At 38.4% G+C, this 24,085-nt stretch overlaps 2 protein-coding genes across 5 annotated transcripts in view; one reads left to right on the top strand and one right to left on the bottom strand.

The window, feature by feature from the left end:
- nedd4a (NEDD4 E3 ubiquitin protein ligase a) overlaps positions 1 to 18,154 on the bottom strand; it is a 37,708-nt gene extending 19,554 nt beyond the window's left edge. Inside the window, exons 1-5 of one of the 3 annotated variants that reach the window (XM_088334539.1) lie at positions 17,936 to 18,154; positions 14,616 to 14,689; positions 11,227 to 11,305; positions 11,092 to 11,130; positions 9,810 to 9,863 (exon numbers count right to left, since the gene is read on the bottom strand). In XM_088334539.1, coding sequence (XP_088190665.1) covers positions 9,810 to 9,863; positions 11,092 to 11,130; positions 11,227 to 11,305; positions 14,616 to 14,689; positions 17,936 to 17,983 — 294 coding nt within the window. In that variant the 5' untranslated portion in view covers positions 17,984 to 18,154. Of the gene's footprint in view, positions 1 to 5,663; positions 7,657 to 7,684; positions 8,010 to 9,809; positions 9,864 to 11,091; positions 11,131 to 11,226; positions 11,306 to 14,615; positions 14,690 to 17,935 lie in introns of those variants that run through there. The other 2 variants (XM_088334540.1, XM_088334541.1) reach the window with 2 other exon arrangements.
- The window catches only part of tex9 (testis expressed 9), a 50,747-nt gene continuing 44,331 nt past the window's right edge, over positions 17,670 to 24,085 (top strand). For both annotated transcript variants that reach the window (XM_088334546.1, XM_088334543.1), the window contains exon 1: positions 17,670 to 18,017. The gene's annotated coding sequence lies outside the window, so the exon portion shown is untranslated. The remainder of the gene's footprint in view (positions 18,018 to 24,085) is intronic.

Genomic DNA, 24,085 nt, shown 5'->3' with positions numbered 1-24,085 from the left:
TGTGAAATGGCAAGTTTTAACTTGAGTCAGGAGGACATTCCCGCCATTTACAGTTAAATAGTGTAAATGACCTTTAGTTATAGTTTTTTTTGCATCATTTAGCCAAGGCAAAGGCTCACGACCCGCTGACAACGGGTCCGCGAAACCCACAAGTTGAGAAACTGCTTTAGAAGAATGGTATGTCATGCTTGAACTAAATATATCTGTTTTAACGATGGGCAAAATGTGCCCAAGTCAAACACACACTGAATACCAGCTCAGTAGCCTAGATGGTAAGGCGCCCGCTTTGAGACTGGGAGGTTCGGGTTCGCGCCCCGGCCGAGTCATTCCTAAGACTTAAAAAGTGGTCGGCGGCGCCCTCTCTTGGCTGCGGCTGCATCGGGTCAGATGCAATCGACATTTCGTTCTGTGTACATTGTTACACAGAATGACAATACAAGGAAATTATTATTATTATTATTATTATATTTGCAGCTTTCATGTTACCATAAGTCAGGGGCCACAAGGTAGATAACCAATTCTCATGGAGGCAGGACTAGTAAATTAAAAGCACAAGATGTGTGCCTTAGCTGGAGGTGTTTTCGGAGGCTCGAAATTGATTATAAAACGATTATTGAGGGTTTCCCCCCTTGATATTTTCTTCAAGATGTAGTCTCTTTGTAGTGTTTATCACCTGAGTAAAACCTTGTAAAAGAAAAAAAATTGAATTAGGAGTGACGGCTAGCTTTGGCGACATCCAGTGGACATATTTAAAACTGCAGCTCATTTTGATCTTGTGCTTTTCTCAGCATTGTCTCACCAACCACATGAAATGATGCAGCAGGCTACATGTTTTGTAAATATGCCATACATTAAGAAACTCAAGTTATTTTCCAACAGAACACGTGAACGATAGTCAGTTTGAAACCACAAATACGCCCTTGCGAAATTTTTTTAAGATAAAGACACAAATTTGGTTTCTCTGGAGCCAGGATAATTAAATTACCCTGACTGTTCATTGACATTGCCATCAGTTTTGTATGGTAAGGATAAAAACAAATAGCTCAGGGGTCAGGAACCTATGGCTCTTTTCATAAATACGTATGGCTCAGTGACAAAATTGTCTCACCGCATATTTTCTCCAAGGTGTTCCTAACTTGAATGAACAAAGGCTATTGAAGTACTCACGAAGCCATACCAACACTAAGGTTCCATGTAGTACTGTCCAGTATACATACAGTTTTAACTACAGTTTACAGTTAGGGTGTCACACCAACCGGCCCCATTTTGGCAGTAGGTCGCTAGGAAATCATCTATATGGAAGCTCATTAAATAATCCGTGTTCACTTTTTGAAACACATTGTGATAAAAATCCACATAGAAAACTGTAAACATGAGAAAACGCCAGAAGAGCACCCAAAGCAATGTGATTGAGCGGTAGGGATGGGTGGAGCTATGCAGAGAGCGCAAGCACCCTTCTTGTCTCTCACCCTGCGAAGTCCGTGCCAAAAGTAAATACGTTGGGATCCTTGTTTGCAGAATTGTAGGACGTTTTTACAAAACAACTGCTTGCACCTTGTTTTGGAACCATTTTTCATATTAAAAAAACAAGAAATAAAGGTCAAAATGAGCTCCAGGGATATCAAGTAATTGCGGGAGGGAGAAAAGTTTAAAGTTGTATGTTTGTTGTTTTTTGGAACACCGGCTCTGGCATTATTCTTATTTTATGCATTTTATCAAATCATCAACTGTCACACAGTGAAATCAAATGTGCTGAAGAATAAGCTATTTTCTGTAGAGTTGGTTTAGCGGTTTGGTTGAGTGTTACATCAAAATATATGGTGTGGCTTCTTCCCAAAATCAAATCAAAACAATTTGCTTTTATGGCTCTTTGAGTCAAAAAAGGTTCCTGACCCCTCGTGTAGCACAATAGAGAGTCAAGAATGACACAGGGTAGCGTGTTAAGGTTGTGGCCTTAAACCAGGCCATTTTTGTAACATGAGTCAAGTTTTCCCTGAAAAGGGCTATACTATTTCAGAGATATCAAACACAGTTTAGCTTGGGAGCCACATGGTAGAAAAAAACATTCTCAGGGAGGTAAATTAATGGCATAAAAAGTGTACCTTGGCTGAAGGGTTTGGGATCTTTTTTAGAGGATACCAATAGAATCAAGATTCACTAAGGCTTTTTGTTCCCACAATATCTCATTCCTTCACAAAAATTTAATCTGTCGGCGTGTTTATTAACTGTGGATTTGTTTAAAAAAAAAGCAAAACAATAACTAAATTAATTTTCCATCAGGTCCTTTAACTCGGAGGAACTCATGCAGACTGGAAAGTGACAATAATAGCATACAAACACTAATTTACAAGATTGATGATAATGATTTAACAGTCTTTCTGCATTTTTTTCTATGAAAATATTTTCTTGAATGTCACGGTTGCCATGGCGCCCAATTGGCCCCACCCATGTGGTGCCAGCTGAGTCTCGTTAACAGATTGGCTTTCTGTCTATTCTAAGCTCAGCGCTGTCACGCTTCTTTTGTCAGCCCGTCAACGAACTTTTGTCCCGCAAGACGTGGGTTTTGACTTGGTCCAGTTCCTGTTGGTATTTCCTGTCACTTATTGTTCCCGTTTATTTTGTCCTGTTTCATTTTGGCTTCCAGTTTTGTTTCCGTCTATTTTTGTCCTGTTCATTATTTTCTTTATTTTTTGTTCCCGTCTAGTTTGTCTTGTTTATTTTAGATATCCTGATTCATTGTCTATTCTGTCTGTCTCGTCCTGTCCGGTATCGACCCAATCTGTCTGATATCAACTCAGGCAATTGAAATCGATCTCTGGCTTCCTGTCTTTCCACGCCAGACCGCTGCCTAACGTGCATGACTCCCGATTTCCCGTAAAATAAAAGGCTTGTGTGAGAACATCACGCGTTTGGGTCCTGATCCTGTTCTGGCTCCTGACATTGAATATGGGAACTTTGCTGTTAGATTTCATATCAAATACAGAAATGAGCTAAAGCTTCTTTCAATGTTGTGTCCGTAAGTTCAAAATATTCTACTTGGTGACGCCATCTTCTGGCTGAAATCATCATTGCAGCCTCTGTCAAGCTGCTCGTATGGTGCGTACATGTATATGTCTCTCTTAAATGCACACAAATATGGGGGGTATGAGTTCGCATTTGGACTGTATTTAAAACAGTCCTTTTCTTAATTTCAGTTTTGATCCAGGAAAAAGGATAACCTCAAGCAGGTGCATGAAATCACTCTCGCCCCTGCCAAGCCTCCTTCCTTTCAACCAAAAGCGCTCAGTGGCTGGAACACCGATGGTAAAAGACAAAAGCAGATAAGCGCAGTAAAAATATATACATATAGCCTCTTTGAACTTAGTTGGGCATTATTAACACTTTCTTAGAGAATTTTTCAATCTTAATTTAAACCTTTAAAGGACTACTTAAACTACACACCCCGCTTTGAGATTTCTGCAAAGGCACCCCGGTGTATTTTTCATATTGCCTTTAACAGTGCGTCTTTGATTTTTATTTTAAATAAAATAACATCAGGGTGGATTTTCTTAATGTTCTCTGGTTGATTAATGTTAGTCTGCAAATACAGCTACAGTGGGTGGTTTGGAGTGGCTTCTGGCTGTGGCAACATCCAGTGGACATATTTAAAACTGCAGGTCGTAATATGACTTATTTTTCTCTGCGCTTCTCACAAACTTGTCTTACGGGCCACATAAAATAATGTGGCAGGCCACATTTGGCCCACGACCCTTAATTTTCACACATGTGTACTGTTTGAAAAGCTTAGTTGTGTAACTAGGGTTCTGTTGTTCATTATTTCATGACGTTATGAGAAAATCTGCTGATAGACGTTGCTCTAAGAGTTGCACCATGCAAGAAAAAAAAACTTTCTATTATTTTAAATTCAGTTAATCAACGTATTAGATCTTGCAGACTCAGACTTGACAAGCCTCTAAATGCAAAGGGTGGGAGGAGGGCCATCTGATACTTCAAAAACACAGCATGGCAGGAGTACCCACAGAGGAGGGAGCCCACCACGCTTTTACTGAGAAAGGCTCACGCTCTCACCCTGCCAACATTGACACCCACCAAACCTGGCCCTCCCATTTCCAGACATGGTTGGCATAACTGTGTGCCGCTCTTGTATCATGCTGTTAATTTTGAATCCACGCGACTGAGCCGTCCACCAGACTATCTGGAGTCACACGGAATATTTCAGAAGCACTTTATTTATAACAGCAAGGGCAGTGCTTTTCTCACCACTAATATTAGCTTGAGTAAATACTTAGACAGATAACTTACAGCACAAAGACAATAATGGTATAATATAAAACTGAGGTTTAATACTTGCAAATCAAAGAGATTGTATATTAAGGGGATTCAATAATTCTAGTATTTTCTTACATCTTTGAAAATTCTGTGAAGAGATGTATCATGATGTAAACAAATGTGTTGTTTTCATTTACAATTTACATGAGGGTTATCCAACCCCCCTTTACCTCAGGAATTATCCATGTTACTGAACGTTATTTTAGCAACACAATATTGGGCTTACTGAAAATATAAAGGCTTTAAGTCAGGCATGTCCAAAATCCAGCCCAAGGGCCAGTTACGGCTCATGATCAAATTTTTATTGGCCCGCGGCCATATATATATGTGGCCCGCCAGTAATGTTGACCGCTGTATAAAATATATTTTTACAATTAAAAAAATAAAAATAAATCACCATTTCACCAGAGAATGGCAGTAGCCTTGTAGCCACCTTGCCCTAGGCTTTTGCTGAGAGTTTAAGCCCACCCCATTTCAGAGATGGCAACTGTGAATAAAAAAAGGAAAATTGACTGTTAGGGCCCTGGCTTCTAGGACAAGTAGAAAACGGACAATTTCTTCACAGAAATCCGAAACAACCACGTCAGCCTAATTCGCCAAGACTGGCTGTTTTCAAGGAATATCAAGAGGCACGATTGACAAAACATGCTGACTAATTGGAAACGAAAGCTGTGAAAAGGTGAAGCAACTGGAAGCTGTTTTAATGGCCCAGCAGCGCTTTTTTATGAGACCCTGCGAGTCAAATAAAAATGCTACAAGGGTTAGCTACGAGGTCTTGACGCTGATCGCCAAGCACGACAAACCTTTCACAAAGGGTGAATTTATTAAAGACGGTTCAAAGAATGCTAGGCTGAATAGTCACACACATTTTCATCTGGCCCGCTTTCTGAAAAAAATTTCGACACCCCTGATTTACGCGATAAATCCAGTGGTGTTTCAGGGAGTAATAATGCCATAACAGAATATAAAATGCAGAGAACTATAAAAGACATACAATCATTTATGGGTGTTAAGTCAAGTCAAGTAATTTTTATTTGTATAGCCCTTAATCACAAAGAGACTCAAAGGGCTATGGATATAGATACAAAAATATTACCATTTCAATAACAAACAGAAAAAATTCAGTTCAATATGCGAAAAGTTTGCTGATGCATAAATTGTGTTACATGACACAACGCCCATCGAAAGCTCAAAATCCTCTTCAACCGGTTTAACGGCATTACGTTCTAATGAAAACTTCCTTTGTTTGTTTGCCTTTGAAGTAAAAAAAGAAAAATGTGCACTTTCAGCTTGAGGCTTAGAAAGCATCAGTCAACGTCAACAAAGACACTCACCTCAGCACTCTCCTTTAAGTATTTTGTTGTACTGTTCCCGTTGCAACTTGTGTCTGCCTCATCAGGTAAGTCCGGACACTTAGTTGGAGACCATGGAGAAAGATGAATATGCACATGCGGACAACGTGTACTTTTGGGTTTTGTGTTCGAAACATGACATGTAATCCCAGTGTGTGCACAGGGCACCTCCAGGGAAAAACTCCGTTGTATGACGCGAGGACAATTGTTTTTCTCTAACCTTTCCTGCCCATTTTCCTCTGACTCTTTCACTGAAGAGAACAAACAGGCGGAAGTACTACGGTAGAGTTTTTTTTTTGGGTCACGGTAAGTCTCTGACTCTGAAACAGAGTCATCACAATATTCAGCATTGACTTCACAGAATGATGATGTTCCCTTAACTGCTCCTGTAACTGGCCTCTGATGTGCAAAATGAAGCAGTACACTTCTTGAGCAATGATGTGATTTGTTAGGAGATGACTCTTCCATAATATCACTCCTGCCTGATATTTTACATTTAGGTTTGTCTTGGAAAGGAATATTAAAGTGTACCATATGTTTGGTGTCCCGACCCACAGTTGTATGGTTTCCCTTGAGACAAGGTTGGCCATTTGTATATGTGGTGAAGTCTTTCCAAGTCTCTCGCTCTTCATCTCGTGAGGAATCAGCGGCAGATGTCCGGAGAGGAGCTCTTGTTCCAACTAGGTTTACCGGAGATGCAGGAGGCGTGGTACCAGGGCTCTTTGGGAAAATAACTAAGGAGGAACAACGTCTCAGAGGGACCTTGGCCTGACAGCCATGACCTCTTTTCTCTTGTTTTTCTGCAATCTCAGGTTCAAAGATACTGTTGCTACTCCAGTACCCGGCATCGCTGGCCATACTGCTGCTGCATGAACCCCCGTCAGAGCCCACAACAGCTCCAGCACTCCTGGCGTCTCCATCCCCCAAAAGGACATCCGGGTCTCCACTGATGGTGCTGCAAGGTTGTAGTGCGATTTGTACAACACTTTTTCGACAACATCCTTTTGTTTTAACCCTCGGAATCAATACTGAAGAATATCGTGGGAGATTTCCATGGTCCAGTGACAGTGAAGTCACTTTGAAGTTCAAAGAACTGTGCGCCAGACTCTCCGCGTAATTATCACCTGACAAAACAACTCCGGTCTCTTCACCATGGCTGCTTAGGCGTTCTGATAGAGGGTCGGTGTGGCTTCTCCTTGACGCGAAGTTCAAACGGAGCCGTTGTGCCATTTGTTTAACTCTTTAACGCCTGCAGCACGGAGGAGTGCTGCATGATGAAAGTTGCTGGTCGGAGGCAAAAATTAAAGCAAGGCTGCTTCTCTGTGCTCTGCGATCACACTCATTAGTGGGCGTACATTGCCAAAATAGCTCCTAGTGACATCCTACATTCCACTCCAGGCTGATGGCAACTTTTAGTAAGAGGAGGTCATTACTTCTGTTCGGAGACATGACACACAACCATTGAAACGAGTAATTCCATTGGAAAGCTACTTTTAGACTGACTTTTTGAAAAATTTAAAAAATAGATTCATTGCCATTAATTTCATAGATGACCTTAACCTTTCCATAGCTTGTTCAGTTGTTTCTAAGCTTGTCTCGTCCAGGAACGTCACCAACTTTTAACAGAATCCAAGTCAAAACCTTGTCCGTCTGGGTTGCGTCTCAACCAAAAGCAATAGTAAACTGTTACATCTGCCCCTTGCCTCTCACTCAAGACTACTTCCTGCTGCAGCTAGGCTTCTAATCTTTCCGTGGCTCGGTGCCCCGACATATATTTTTACCAGTGCTATTGAATTTCAGGAAATCAGGGGGAATGAATGAAAATACCTCTGAAAGTAAGGAATATATAATAATCACATACTGTACATAGTAGCAGTTTTCAAATGTTTGATCAATATCATGATTCTTCACTTGTAAAACTTTGCTATTGGCAGAAATAAGCTCGTAAATCATTAATATTAGCTGCCCACCGGGTAAAAATAGAAGATAAGTACATGAGCGACCTGATTTGACTGTGGCATGAGTCATGACTGCTGTTATATGACACTCGATGTAACAGTTTGTACCGGTCTGATTTCTCTTCACTGGCGTTGCTGTTTAAACATGGTAGGCTATTGTGAAGCAGGTTGTGCTATTTAAATTGTCATGCTTTGAACCTTGTGACCGGCTATTGCGTGGAATAAATAATGGATGATGCGTGTGTTTATGTCACATTACATGTGATAGCCCAGCCTACTAATCTTTGACTGAGGTATCTGAAAAACCTTAAAGCGGTTACACAGAAAATTTTAAAGGACAAAAAGCCAAAAAGATAACTGTGTGTTATCTGTACTTAATTGTAAAACAATAAAGACCGAATTTAGGAAGTATGAATAATAACCTTTTCTTTTAATGTCATACACCAGTGACTAGCTTTCTTGACATGCAGTCATGAGACATATAGCACCTAATTGTAATACTTGTACAGTACAGAGGGAAGATCAACTTAGAGCACAAAAACAACCCTGTTCTTTCCTTTCTATTTCAATAACAGAGATTTCAGTCAGCCAATCAATAGAAGTAGTGATTCCAATACCACCAACACTACCAAAAAGTTCTAAAGCATAACAAGTCAGCCGACTACTCAACGAAAGCAATGAAAATCTGGTTGGTAAAATGTTGTGCTCGTGTGACATTTATGTTTGCCAATCAGACACAAAACAATGCCAACTTAACCTTACAGAAACTGCTTTGGTATAAACATCCAAGTGGTTAATCTTAAATAAGATGAAGAAAGTAGATCATGAAGTTTTTTTTATTATTTGCCATTATTTCTTTTAAGAGATGAGAGTTTCTTTGGCTCAAGCTTTGCCAGTAAAAACCTTTCCTAATCGGGTTAAGAGCTTTGTTTACTCATGATTTAAAAACGTTTGTGCTGTTTAGCAATCATTATAGGCTGCAGTTCTGAAGTTGTGATTTTATTATTTTGTTGCAAAAATGGACATTACAATCCATCAAATGATCAGACAAATCCTAGTAAGTAAAATTGATTGATGAAAATGACAAATTAAGTTAAGCAGAAACATTACTCCGTCACCAATAGTTTTTGGTCTGAAGTAAGGGTAGGCGATATGATGTTTTTAGTTGCTAAAGCCTAATGATTCTGAGATTTAACATAAAAAGCAACCATTTATTTTCTATCTTGCTTATACTCACAAAGTCGAGGCCAAACGCAAGGCACAGATGGACAACCACTCATTCACACAATTATAACTAGGCATGATTTAGACTCACAACTGAACTTGCCATCTATGTTTTTTGGACGCTAGAGGAAACCAGAGAAACCGGAGAAAACACAGTCAGATATTGGGAGAACATGTGAATTTGGGACTTTTGAATTGTGATGCATGCATGGTACCCAGTCAGCCACTGCGCCTTTAAATATGAATCCTCTTAGTTTTTTGTAAAGATTGAGCCAATGTGCGTTTTTGGGATTGTTTCTTAAAAGATATAAGTACCCATATTTACCAATGCAGATACCGAGGTGATGCAGTTGTCAAACATTATACTGTATATGACGGCAAAATAAGGGCCACTTAATCTTTACAAGACAGCCAGACCAAACTTAACCTTCGACAGAAACAGGTCTAGCCTCATCAACTACAACTAAACAAATTACCTTTTTTTTCTCCTCACGCTTATTACCATCAGTCAGAGAAAATGTTATTCTCAAGGCTGATTTTGTCACGTTAAGTTCAATGTCAATGGACACCTTTGTAACACTAAACCAACTCTTCCTCTGTAATCTCAGGGAATATTGCCATGACAGTGTTGTGGCAGAAAGCAATATTGTAACCTTCCACTCAGATTTCATCATTGCAGTCTTTCTCAGGGTTTGGCCAAAGCTCAATTTGAGCATAATGTCAATTACAAGATAGAAAACTCAAAGAGCTTTCTCAATTGTCAACATTGTTGAAGACATTTTTCAGATATATAAAAAATACACACAGTGGTCTGAATGTGCTCAGCATATGAATAATGGGTGTAAATGAATCACAAAGACTGAACAACAACAGGCTGCGACCACTTTCTGTGACAATTCCAAATACTGTAGTCACAAATGCAGGTCATATTAGAAATATCGCTTACCAGGCGGTTCTCATCAAACACCTCCAGAAGGAGTCTGTGCTTTCTTGGATGGACCTAAAATATAAAGGACATAATAAATGCTTCATGAACAGCTGCGTGAAACAATGATGGAAATCAGTCAGGCGGAAAGTTTGAACTCAAGTATTTAAGGTTTATGGTATCTTCACGTGAGCAGGGAGGAGTAGTTATTAGCATTCTAAGAACATGTTTGTTAGGTTTACCAAATATTTACAGGTATTTAAATGCCAGAGTGAATGTGTGTTTTAGCCCAAATTGTTGAATTCATAAGTCAAGTATGTGAAGCTGAAATATTCTAAAAAAATGACATTGGTGGCACAGTCATTTACAGAATAGACGGATACATGCTTGAATACGGTAAAACAACTTTACACCTATTTCAATCAAACAATTTTAGACCAAGAGCAATGTAGGCACTTAAAGACCTCAAGGTCAAACCTGGCCCTGGCAAACAGCCTTTTAGGAAAATGTTGGAGGAAGCTGCCACATGCTGAAAGCATTCATTTGGTTCAGTTAACTATACATTATGCACAGCGTGGTCTAAAGCAATTGAAAAAGTGAAAGGTATTGCCACATTGTGCTTGGCAGTTGTCCAAATATTCACAGTTGCGTTTGTTATTTGTGAGTGCGGAATTCAGAAACAGAAATGCCTGAGACTTAAACTTCCTTTTAGGAACAAGTAGCTGACAAGAGGAGAAAGCTGGAGAAGCGACGAATTATTGTGGGGTATTGAAGCCAGCATTCAAAACGTCAAATAAATCTATCGTCCATAGATGTCAAGTTCATATTTATAATAGTTATTAAATTTAAGTCAAGTATCAATAACGCTAGACTTCACAAATTCGATGATCATAAACTTTGGACATTAAGTCATTTATGTAGGCTTATTGTACTGGCTCCAACTTTACTCCCCAGGAACATTTAATGTGTTGTTGTTGTCGACATTTTATTCTTTTCTCTGTTTTAATCCCATGATTGAAATGAATACAGAAAAAAAGGGACTGACAGGAAAAAAATCTGAATCTTTTCTTGGTCCTGTTCCCTCAACTGCCTTGACACCTTCCATACTAGTGTATTCGTCTAACAAAAAAATAGATACTACATTAGGGTATGCCCTGACTAGCAACCAGACCAGATTACTGTATGTGAGTTTCCTATTAGACAAATGTTCCATCTTATCTATAACACTCATCAGAATACGTGATTAAGAAAAATCCAACAGGACATAGTGTATATAATGTATAGCAAAGCAATATGCACTTACTCTAAAAGAGAATTTCTCATTCCATTTTGGATCCAGGGACTTGAAGTGAACAGGGGACAAGTAAAAAATCAACACATAAGTACAAACAGAACACTTAGTAGCGTTACAACTGCAATCATGTGTGTTCTCTGCAACCTTTTTAATAGTTTTAGTTTGTTGAGTTGCTATTTCTCCACTGCAAGGATCATAGAGAGTCAGCCTTGTGTATGGATCACTGTAAAAGAAGAAAAAAAAATGGTTAACCAGTTAAGTGGTTACCCAGTCACCATTTGAATGCAGACTGCTGATGATCGATTGTCTTTCGCATAGGTGACACTCCGTGACAGGATCTCAGAAACACAATATTAGTTAGGTTTGGGAATAATTCTAAATTACTGATACATTATTTCACAGAAAAGTGACCTTAATGTTTATTATAAAAGTCAGTGTGACAAAATATGACTAAATTCAAATTTTTACTTGGCAGCTTAGAACATTACATCAGTAATGTATTAACAGGTGGTAAACGGCAGTTTTAACAAAAATCGCAAAAAAAGCTAAAAGCCCTGGTGACAAGTACGTATTATCACTGTTACACATTAACCAAAATTAACTGCTCTCGGATGTGCTAAGAGCATTTCAAAGGTCAGAGCTCTTATTTGGGGGAAGGGAAAATAAAACCTCCCTGTCACAAAAATGTTCCATGTTATATTGTAACATTAATTTTTTGACTGTTATCACCAAGTATGCTCAACCGCAATACCCTTATCTTTCCCTACACCAGGGTTCGGGAACCTTTTTGACCCAAAGAGCCATAAAAGGCAAAATAGTTTTATTTTTTTTTGTTGTTGTTGTTGTTGGGAGAGAGCCAGACTAGAGGTAAGATCTTGGGCCCGAACCGAAATTCGGGCCGGTTTCAGGCTTGAAATGTCAATCATGAAGTTGGGCCCTCTCGGGCTTTTCTCTCTCCATTTTTTTCTTTTTTGTGGATTATCTGCATGTCATGCACTTGCTTTTACTCGAGTAATAATGTAGATGACTCTTTTTCACTTCTACTTGAGTAATACTTTTCTGAAGTAGCACTTTTACCTGAATAGTAACACACTTTAGTGCAGTAGTTTGGTGCCGAAATGCGCACTTCGATGTTGAATCATACCATAAAGAACATGACTACCAAACTATCAGTTGAATTCCAAATCACCAAATCCAAAATAATTTTGATCCTATGTGTCACTTTTCTCCTCTACGTAGCTTACGTCAGACGTCATTTCTGCTTCTCGCCAATAGCTTACAAGCGTTACAAACTTTCTTTCTGTTTTTCGGCCCAATTTTCCATTATTTGCTGCTTGCAATCTGCAACATATGATTTTCTTTTCGGTGCTATTTCATCCAGTTTCATCACGCTGCACTTTGCCGAAATGCCCACTTCGAAGCTGCACTTCGAAGTGCACACTTGATTTGAGGGAATCGGCCCGTAGTAAACCCGAAGAACAAACTTTGGTGCCGAAATGCACACTTCGGCACCAAAGAATGCATGGTGATGAAGTAAAGTTTGGGGTTAACTTTGGGTTAGGGTAGGTTCAGGCTTATATACCCACGGGATTTTTTTAGGCCCAATCTTACCTCAAAGCCAGACCAAATATTTTAGGATAAAATTCAACCAAACCACCAAACCCGCTCTCCAGACAAAAGCTAATTGTTCAGCAGATTTTATTGCACTGTGTAACATTTGATCATTTGATAAAAGCTATGAAATAATAATAACAATGTCAGAGCCTGCGCCCCATGTCAATTTAAATAGAACACTTAAAACTTGTCTCCCTTCTGCAGTCACTTAAGTGTTAAGGCTCATTTTGACCAACATTTTGCTCTAAATAATGGTTTCCAATTAAGGTGCAAGCAAAGTTCTTATGTAAAAATGTCACAAAATACTGCAAACGAGGATACCAACGTATTTAGCTTCTGTGGAGACGGCACTGGGCGGGAGGAAGAAGCAGTGCACGCGCTGTGTGTATAGCTCTGCCGAAACCTACCACTCACTCGATCAAATTACTCTGGGTGCGTTGCTAGTTTTTGGGTGTTTAGGTTTGTCATGTGAGTTTTTGACATAAAGTGTCTCAATAGTGAACAAAGTTTGTTTAATGAGCTTACATATGAAAGTTCTATAGCAATAAACAACAAAAATGGGTCCGTTGGTGTGACACATCGACTGTAAACTGTAGTTGAGACTGTTCCCTATATATACTGGACCGTAACTCCCATGCATTCAGTATTATCCCGGCTTTGCACAAGCGTCACTAGGCTTTACATGTAACAATGCAGTATAAAACTCCTAGCAAAAAGCATGGAATCGCTAGTCTAGGGCAAGCCCTAACACAGACATTTTATTCTGTAGACAAATCTTAAATCACAAACATGACACAAAGATTCCATACTTTTTGCTAGGGATTGTATAATTGTGCATGTCCCATTTTGTCTCCAAGGCAGATGTACTCATGCAAAGAGCAATACATGGCTCGCAAACCATAGGTTCCCAACCCTTGCCCTAGGTCCTTGTCTTTATTATCTGTCTCTTTCTCCTCCCACTTCTTTGGTGGGAGCAAGGGAACAATTCTAAGAATCAGGACGATACTTTCGGCTGACCACGTCATCACTTTGGGCTGTATTTGTTGTTACCTAACATGTGTAAGAAATGTTCATTCCTTTTCTGGTGTTTTTTTTGAAAGTTAGTATTTAACTTGCAAATTAATTGAATATGACGCCAGCTGAGTATTCCACTTTCCTTTCGTGTATCCTTCCTAGTCTTTGCTGCAACCACCTCTCCTGTGCCTCTGTTCTTCCCCTTGTCCTGCAGTGCACTCAGTAGGAATTTGCGTTTCATAACGCAGCTCAACATAAACGCATACATTTGGCTCATTCCCTCCCACGATTGCTTCCAGCTGGTCAATAAACCCACCCTGACTTTGTGAAACAGGTCTTGTAAACACTGCTCTCTTCCACCCATCTCTACGTTTTACAGGCGATTGGGACTCTCTTCCTTAATTGTGATCATGCTTTGCTCAAGTAAGGACAACATTGAGGGGAATGGGGAGGATTAGGATTGTGCCTTGGAATAGCCTGGCAAGCCACACCCACTTTCTGGAAGAAATATTGTCTGGAAAGTGTCAGGTTTCCAGCCTAGTTCTAAAGTAACCATGTGTAAATTTATATGATATAACTTTTTAATATCAACAACTAAGGGCCGAAATGGCTTGCTTTCTGTCATCTACATATTGTGCTTGTTGGTGAATATTGCCGACCGTGTACAGACAGCAAACAGGCTGATTTCTAGGGTGTTGTTGTTACCTTATGTGATAAGAGGCACAAGCTCATTGGTGACTAAGCAGCATGTAAGTAAGTAATAATAAGCATATTAGCACATGGATGAGTTTTTTTTTGTGAGAGTGTAGAAGCTGATTAAGCAAAGATATACAGTAGATGCTTGAGGGAGGCAATCTAAGATCACAATATGACATTAATTTAAGTACATGACATATTAGGCTTACCTTGCCCCAAGGATATCTTTTTTTGCAAGGCCTATTCCAGCAATAACTTCTATGTTAAGGACCCTTGATTCACCCTAAAACATAAAAAATAAATAAAAAAGAGATTACACATAAGAATTTCCACAATTGAAGTTACCATGGCATGCGCTTGGGACAAAATGTTGCTAATTTTCACAAAAAAATGCTCAATGAAGCCGGAAATCCCTCCTTAAACAGCACCCACTATACAGCATTATACAGTAGCCAATGGACACTATTGAAAAGGAATATTTTATGATAAGTTGCAGCAATCGTTACAAAAATATTAAAAGATTACCATTGAAATTAAGCTACAAAGTTTAACCAATAACATTGAATAACTTTCTAAAATGCATCATATTTTTTTTAATTTAAATCGCCAAATCAAAAGCTTTGCATCGGTTAGGGGTACTTGAAAAAAAAATCCCATGAACTACGTCACTGAAGAAAGGTTGACAACCACTGCATAAAAAAATCAAAGTCTATGACAAAACTATCAAAGTCAAAACTGTTGGCATCATGATCTATACATTCTAAATAGAATATTTGCATTGATTGTGCAAACAAACTGACAGTTTTAATGATTCAAAACATAACAAATATGAATAAGGTAACAATGTAAACATTAACTTGTGTTCAAGATCATTTGGTCTGAAGCTGATAACTGTCCATGTCTAGATGAAAATTAAAGGCACTATTTTTTTTACATCCTTGCTATGTGGCTTTACATTTATGTACTGGTAATCTTCATCTCCATCTTAATTAGTCAAACATTACTGCTCAGATTTTGCCCAAAATTATTATCAGAAGCTTAAATCCGTCTGTGTTTATTGAAAAACAAAAGACTGAGGATTATGTTTACATTGATAAATGTCTTGAGATGTATTTTTACGCTCATCATCCTTAGTTAAACAATTCTATTTTACTAGTATCGTAAACCTAATGTAATGTTTTTTTTTTACTCCATTCTGCCTGACCTTTTTGGACACAAGTAGGATAACTTACTTGACATACTTCTAGTATAAGTAGATGCTCTCTAAGCAAAACTTGTGGTAATTCAGCTGCAACTAAATTAAATAGAATTTTCTTAACTGTCACTGAGAACGTACTGAACATCATTTACAACTAGATTAAACTAATCCAGGATTAACCTGAAATAAAGACTTAAAAAAGAAAAATAAGATAACAAGAATATTAGAATAAATATGCAAAACTATTTACAAGGTAGTGCTTGGAGACTTGCCTAGGTTGTGAGTGCACCGTGACAATAGTGCAATGAAAAATATTTCATCAGAACAATATTGAAATGAAAAACAGTGCAATTACATTTAGCAGCAACAAATTACAAAATCAAAAATAAGAAGTCAAAAAATAGAATGTGAAAACCCATTTTTTACCCATAAGAATAGGGAGTAAGAGCTTAGCCTAATAACTTTCATAGATTGGTCCAAATGAACTTCAACAGTTTTCGTGCAGCTGCTAGTGAGAATAAAACATTTAGTAGGGGATTTTTTTATTTATCTCTCTTTTTTTGTTAAAAAAATCTTGTCTTGCCCATTTCGGCTGTAATCCAGATAGTTGGTCAATTGAAGCAAACAACAACGTCATTGTAGATTGCTCACATTGTCACAGTATTCTACATAGTCTGTCTTGCTGTGAGTATTTAGGTGCCGCGTTGTGTTTTTTAAGTTTATTATCACTTAACAAGGGGAATTGCAATCATTAATAAGGGAAGCAATTGTAAGTACACAGAATCCATTGTTAATTTGGGTGCTATATGTTACAGGAGTCGCTACTGATTCCATTACAAGTTTGAAATGTAATTTTTATTTTCTAATTTTCCTTAGGAGGGTATTGTGCTGTTTTTGGTTCCGATTTTAAATACAGCTTCCCTGCAAGAAAAAGCTTTAGCTTTCAGCCTACTCCCTTTGAACACATGTTCATGTATAGTATAATTGTATTGTACAGCTGTTTTTGTGCAAATAGTTTACTGTTTCCTTTTGTTAATTATTGATTGATGTTTTTGTGCTGAACCTAAAAAAGCCATAATAATTTCCTTGTTTTCACAAGCAGTAGTTAGGTCAATGTACAGTATACTCAGTGATAACAGTAGTAGTGATAGATTTTCTTTTTTATGTTCGAGTGTATGCATAAAAAGTGTATTTTTGCATATTATTCAAATACATATACAATATATTCGGAATAAAATAGTTTTTCCCCAGTGATTTAGGTTCAAGGAGCTATCAGTATTGTCACATGCACGGTGGTGCGCAACAATGCCAAGGTCTGGTTCATTTCTGTAGAGCGGGATGACGCTTTACACCGAAAAACAGCAGTGACCAGATGATGAAGGTGCGGTATCTGAGTCAGATCAGGACGTTTTTCCTGCTACCAGCAACCATGGAAACCACAACTATAACGTGAGGGAAAAACCCCCACCCTAAAAAAGATGGCCCGGAAATGGATGACACACCAAAGGAAGTGGTGCCGCTACGACCCAGGAGGTAAAAGGATCCGTGAGCCAATATAACTTGAGGGATTTGTTTTTTTCCACCTGTGTAGTAAAATTTTAATTCTTTCTTTATTTCGTATGAGGGATTCAATTATAGAACAAGAATTATACATTCAATAACTTCCATCATGCAACCTCGTGTTTAAAGGGTACAATATTTTATCCACACAAAAAAATGGTATTTTGTCGGCCACTTTTTGGGTGGGAGTTAAATCTTTCAATTTGATAAACATCACCAATGTTTAAATGATATGTAATATACTTAGGAATCTCCCACTGGTGTTGAGTTAAATGATTATTGTTTTTTCTTGGTAATTTATTTTCTCTGTATTCCTCAGCACTTTCTGTTAATTAATAAACTTTGTAGTGTTTGACTTTTGAATGCCAATTTTGTTGAGAGAATGCAATGTTCAATTTAATACATAAATAAAAAACGTGAATTTTGACGTCACGTACTGATGACGTGTACGAGAATGTCAAGTTTCGCAATAACTGTCATGACACGAATATGAGTTCGCCCCAAACCGGAAGTACGGTATCCCTTCAAAGGCGAAAAAACTCTTGCGCCCTAAAAGAAGCAAAAACTTTTCTAAAAACAGTTTACTCAACTTTTAAGGTAAACTTGACGACAAGTCGTCGGTTGGGAGTGAAAGGAATCATCAGTCTGCCTAATTCGCAAGAAATTTGAAGTTACTCGTTAGCAAGCTAGCTCGAAGGAGGAGTGGTCACGTGAAACAAACCAAATTGATGATCACCAACGCCAAAATGTATTGACAAGACTTTCTGGTACCTCCTCGTCGTTCCTAAGTCCTCGGTTCTCTGACGAGAGTGTAGCCATAATATTCCAGACCTTCGCCCCCGGGAGGAACACGGTAAGTTAAACGACTTTAGTTGTAACTCCCGCGGTTTGTTGTCGCGACTGGTGAGATGATTTCCTCCGTATGTTTACGCCGAGGGAGTGGGACATGGCAGGCACGCCTACTCTGCCATCCCTCTGGACCTCCCGCCTTTGCTTCCTCCTCTTCCTCCTCCGTCCTTTTTGAAAACATCTTCAAGTTCAACACTAAAACCAACCAACCATTTTTAAAAATTGCAACTGCAGCATACCTGTCAACCTCCACGGCTCAATGCCCTCATAAACTGTCGTATTTTCCTTTACAAAATACAAAATAATCTTACACCATATTTTTTTTCCAAACGTGAAATTGTGAATGTATTTAACTGCTGTTAAAATTGTCGATAAAACCCTCATATTGTTGGGATATGATATAATGAAATTGTGTGTTTAATTGCTGTTAAAAATGTCGGGAAAAAATTGTTAAAACATATTGTCAGATATAACGAAATTGTGAATATGCTTAATTGCTGTTAAAATTGTCGACACAAATTGTTCAAACCTCACATTGTTTTTTGCTGATAATAGTGTCAATAAAATTGTTCAAACAAAAAAAAGTTTATTTATGTACCGGTAGTTTAACACATATATTGTACATGTGTTTCGTTATATCATATATATTGTAATTAACATTTTGTTGTGAGATCCTGAGATGCTTGACATGAATGAGGTTTATTATAAAAAAAAGTTTAAAAATTAAGTAGCTTGGACGTTCACTGTAGAAGGAAAAAATACATGCAAATATAATTAAGTAGAATAATACATTTATTCAAATTATGAATTCATTTTCTGCATTAAATTATTGTTGGTAATATACTGATTAAAGGGATAACCACAAACTTGTCTTTTTTCATTTTCTCCTTTTATACTTCCTTTTTTTCTTAACTTCTTTATACAACATAATACAGTAAGACCTCGGTTATCGCGGTTAATGGGGACCAAAACCACCCGCGATAAGTGAAAATCTGCGAAGTAGCGGCGCACCTTCAAAAAGAAAAAAAGAAAAATAAATAAAATATATCTATTTTTTTTTAATTATTATTTTTTAAACCCGGTTAATGGGGAACAAAACCACCCGCAAAAAGTGAAAATCTGCAAAGTAGCGATGACCCTTCAAAAAGAAAAAAAGAAAAAGAAATAAAACATATATATATATATATATATATATATATTTTTTTTTTTTTTTTTTTTTGACCCGGTTAATGGGGACCAAAACCACCCGCTAAAAGTGAAAATCTGCGAAGTAGCGACGCCCCTTCAAAAAAAAAAAAATCTCATCTCATCTCATTATCTGCACAGCTTAGCCTTACAGTATTAGGGTGACGCTGCGTCCGCCGAACTCGCTCCATCGCGCGGCCCGGGAGTGACCTCCGTCCTCTTTTTTAAATATGTGATGTAATATTCTTGCCACCTGTCTGAATACAGCATTTTTTACTAGAGTTAAAGGGACAGTGTGTAATATTTTGTGTCTCCCAATTGTACAAAAAAACTTTAATTCAGTTAAAAAAACATTTATTTGAATACTAGGTAAGGCAAGGCAAGGCAAGTTTATTTGTATAGCACAATTCATACACAAGGCAATTCAAAGTGCTTTACAGAAATGGCAGACAGGTTAAAAACACACAATAAAAGACATTGAAAAATTTAAATGTGGTTTTTAAAATGCATTAAAACCACAGATGAAACCCAATAAAATCAATGAATTAAAATAAGGTAAAAGTGAAGAGTGCAGATAGAACCCTCTCAGTTGTATGCACAGTTGAACAGAGCTGTTTTCAGCCTGGACTTAAACATTGTCAGAATAGACGCCTGTCTGACGTCACCAGGAAGACTATTCCAGAGTTTAGCTGCATGGAACTCAAACGCAGCTTCACCCTGTTTAGTCCTGGCTCTTAGCACCAGCAGAGGGCTTGTCCCTGAGGTTCTCGGGGTCCGAGATGGTTCATATGGGACCAACATGTCACAGATGTACTTTGGTGCTAGACCATGAATAGACTTATACACCAGCAGAGCTGTTTTAAAGTCTATTCTCTGAGCGACAGGAAGCCAGTGCAGAGACTTGAGCACAGGACTAATATGGTTGTACTTCCTGGTTCTAGTCGGGACCCGAGCCGCAGCGTTCTGGATGTCCTGCAGCTCTCTTACAGCTTGTTTAGAAAGTCCAGTCAGAAGGCCGTTACATTAGTCTAACCTGCTAGAGATAAATGCATGGATAAGTTTCTCTAAGTCTGGTTTAGACAGTAAACCTTTGATTCTGGCAATGTTTTTGAGATGGTAAAAGGCTGATTATGTTATGGATTTAATGTGACTGTTAAAGTTTAGGTCTGAGTCTATTATTACCCCGAGATTTCGAACCTGATTTTTAGCTTTTAAACTAAGTGATTCCAGATGACTGATTACACTTTCTCTGGGTTTTTGTGGGCCAAAGACAATGACTTCAGTCTTGTCTGAGTTTAGTTGGAGAGAGTTGTTTTGCATCCACACAGTGATCTGTTGGAGGCAGTGACAGAGTGAGTTCACGGGCCCATGTTCTCCTGCTGTCAGCGAGATGTAAATCTGAGTGTCATCTGCATAGTTATGGTAGGAGACGTTATCACTGCGTATTAACTGGCCCTGGGGCAGCATGTAAAAATTGAGCAAGAGGGGTCCCAAGATCCACCCCTGGGGGACCCCACAGGTCACTGCCAATTGGTCTGACACATAGTCTTCCATCTGAACAAAATACTTCCTGTCCTCGACGTAAGACTGGAACCATTTCAGGGCAGGACCAGAGATGCCTACCCAGTCTTCTAACCTCTGCAACAGGATCACATGATCGACTGTGTCAAATGCAGCGCTCAGATCCAACAGGACTAAGACTGAGACTTTACCTGCATCAGTCTTCAGACGGATGTCGTTTGTCACCTTGATCAGAGCGGTCTCAGTGCTGTGATGGGGCCTGAAGCCTGACTAGAATACATCAAAGCAGTTGCTTATTAGAAGAAAATCACTGAGCTGTTGTTAAACCACTCTCTCAAGGACTTTCCCTAAAAACGGTAAAAATACATGAACTACAGTATCATACCAATGTTAATTTCTGTATAAAAATATATAAGATATGTCAAGAAAGTTGTATTTTTTTTTATACCGCAGAATCCCCACTTAGTGCTGCGTTCCAGAAATGTGGGTAGTCGTTTTTCCAAGCGAATGTTAACAGCAAAGCTGGCTGATTCATGTAGAGGTTTTGAATTTTTCCCTTTCCCTCATTTAGGTTTTAGATCCGGGGATGGTGTAATAATAGTCTGTAGTTTGCAATAATCTGTTGTCTGTGCAACCTTTTGAGACTCCTTGTGATAGGGCTATACAAATATACATGACTTGACTTAAATTGACCACAACAAGTTTTAATTTTATTTTGTTCATTAATAACGGCGGAATAACGGCGGCTGAGGTTAGCAAAAAGATACTTTATGCTTTACCATTGACCGTGTTTGTCCATGGGCATCGCCTTTATGTCGAGGGTCGTCAGATTGAAGCAACTCGATAAATTCAGGGTACATATTTTTTATTCAACTTACCGTACAGGACCTCCCACCTCGAGTGTATTTTTAATGCTTTATTTTCCTGGTCTGAAGTCGGAGAACACCCACTTTCTGGATTGCAGCATAAGTCGGCGCCATGTTTGTCCAGTATTCTAAAGCCACGCGGTGCCGTGTAACACTGGCCCTCGCTCATACCAGAGTACAGAGAATACATTGCCTTCTAGTGGGTCTGGATTCTGGTTGAAGGTATTTTTGACCATTCTTCTTTACAAAACATCCCCATTTCAGTCTGGTTTAATGGTTTCCGAGCATGGACAGCCCGCTTTAAATCACACCACAAATTTAAAATCATATTTAGGTCTGGGGACTGAGATGGCCATTCCAGAATATTGTACTTGTACCTCTGCATGAATGCCTTAGAAGAATTTGAGCAGTGTTTGGGGTTGTTGTCTCTTTGGAGTATCCAGCAACTTCAGCTTTGTCACTTAATCTGGAACATTGTACGCAAGAATCTGCTAATACTGACTGGAATCCATGCGACCTTCAACTTTAACAAGATTGCCAGTACCTGCACTGGCCACACAGCACCATAGCATGATGGAACCACCACCAAAATGTACTGTGGGGAGCATGTGTTTGTCTTTGAATGCTATGTTCTTCTTCCGCCATGCATACTGCCCGTTGTTATGTCCAAATAACTAAATTTTGATTTTATCAGTCCAGAGCACCTTATTCCAAAATGAAGCTGGCTTGTCCCCAAATGTGCTTCAGCATACCTCAAGCGACTCTCTTTGTGGTATGTGCGCAGAAAAGGCTTCTGCCGCATTACTCTCCCATACAACATCCCCTTGTGCAAAGTGCACTGAATAGTTGAACGATGCGCTGTGACACCATCTGCAGCAATATCATGTTGTAGGTCTTTGGAGCTAGTCTGTGACTGTTGAGTTTGACTGTTCCCACCATCCTTCGCCTCTGCTTATCTGAGATACTTCTTGGCCTGCCACTCCAGGCCTTAACTAGAACTGTGTCAGTGAGCTTCCATTTCCTCACTATGTTCTTCACAGAGGAAACTGACTGCTGAAATATCTAAGCTAGCTTTTTGTATCCTTTCCCTAAACCATGATCAGGTCATTTGACAGTTGTATTGAGGCTCCCATGTTGCTACTCTTCAGAGAAGATGCAAAGAGGAGAACAACTTGCAACTGGGCACGTTAAATACCCTTTTTCATGATTGGCTTCACCTGTGTATGTAGGTCAAGGGTCAATGAGCTTAACAAACTAGTTTTGTTTACCAATAATTAGTGCTAAAGGTGTTCAAATCAATAAAACAACAAGGGTGCCCAAATTTATGCACATGACTACTTTTGTTTAGGTATTTATTGCACAATTTCTATAAATCCTTTTAACTTCATTTCACTTCTCAAATATCACTGTGATGTTTGCTATATGATATATTTAACTGAAATTGCTGATCCGAAAAACCAATGATTTATAAAGGAAAATCTTGAAAATGATCAAGGGTGCCCAAACTTTTGCATACGCCTGTATTATTTTCATTTAATTGTTAGTGTTTCAAAAAATTTTTGATGAAATTAATCTTTTTTTAAATTAAATATAAATACATGTAACATGTACATGTCTGGATGTATATTTATTCAGAAATTTAAAAAATTCGATAGGCCTTTAGGATCAGCCCCTTGGCCAAATTTTTTAAGCCAATGCGACCTGTGGCTCCTAATAGTTGCCTACTCCTGATCTAATATATGTTGAAATTCACTGCCTAATCTTTATCTTCTACTCAAAACATGTGCTAACCTCCAATTCAAGAAAAGCCCAAAAACCTGGGACTTGAAATACATTTTTAGAGACACGTTATATGCCATTTTCTCAAAACACAGCATATTTTGCCCAGACATTATTATAGTTTATAGCATTTACTTTTGGCTTATATGGTACCTGGAGAGAAACGGCATCTACAAACTGCAATACATTTATAATCTTCAATATTTTAGAATGTTGGCAGTGTGTCAAGAAATAATTGTTTGATTATTTGCATTTGCTGGAAATTATGACTAAGAGTATGGCTCCACTTTACACCTTTTTACTGGATGCTGGCTTGGCCAAATCAACAGAACACATCTATTATTTACGTCATTTGTTATACATGAGGTTTTTCTATATGGATTGATAGTAGAAACGTCTTTAATGACTGCAAAAACATAAATAACAGGGCAATGGAATCTTGTATTTTATCTTTTTTAATATTTGTGATATTACAGTATTTTATGTATACGTGTATATAGTTTCTTAGTTTCATTACGCTGGCAACTGTGTGGACAGCAAATGAAGGATTTCATTGTGCAGGGAATCGTGGTTCTTTCCTGTGCATATAACACTTTGAATCTTTGAATCTTAAATCTTGAATGTGAAGTCCGCGCCTAGTCTCCAAAAAGTATGACTTAGATATTTTTCGGGGGCTTTGTTTGACCGTTTCTGTAACAAATACCGAGGTCATAGCTCTTAT

This window comes from Urocampus carinirostris, chromosome 4, assembly GCF_059441175.1.
Source record: "Urocampus carinirostris isolate Australia breed hairy pipefish chromosome 4, RoL_Ucar_1.0, whole genome shotgun sequence".
Classification (NCBI taxonomy): Eukaryota; Metazoa; Chordata; class Actinopteri; order Syngnathiformes; family Syngnathidae; genus Urocampus; species Urocampus carinirostris.
The sequence above is the reverse complement of the archived record's forward strand: the minus strand, read 5'-3'. Positions and strand labels throughout refer to the sequence as shown.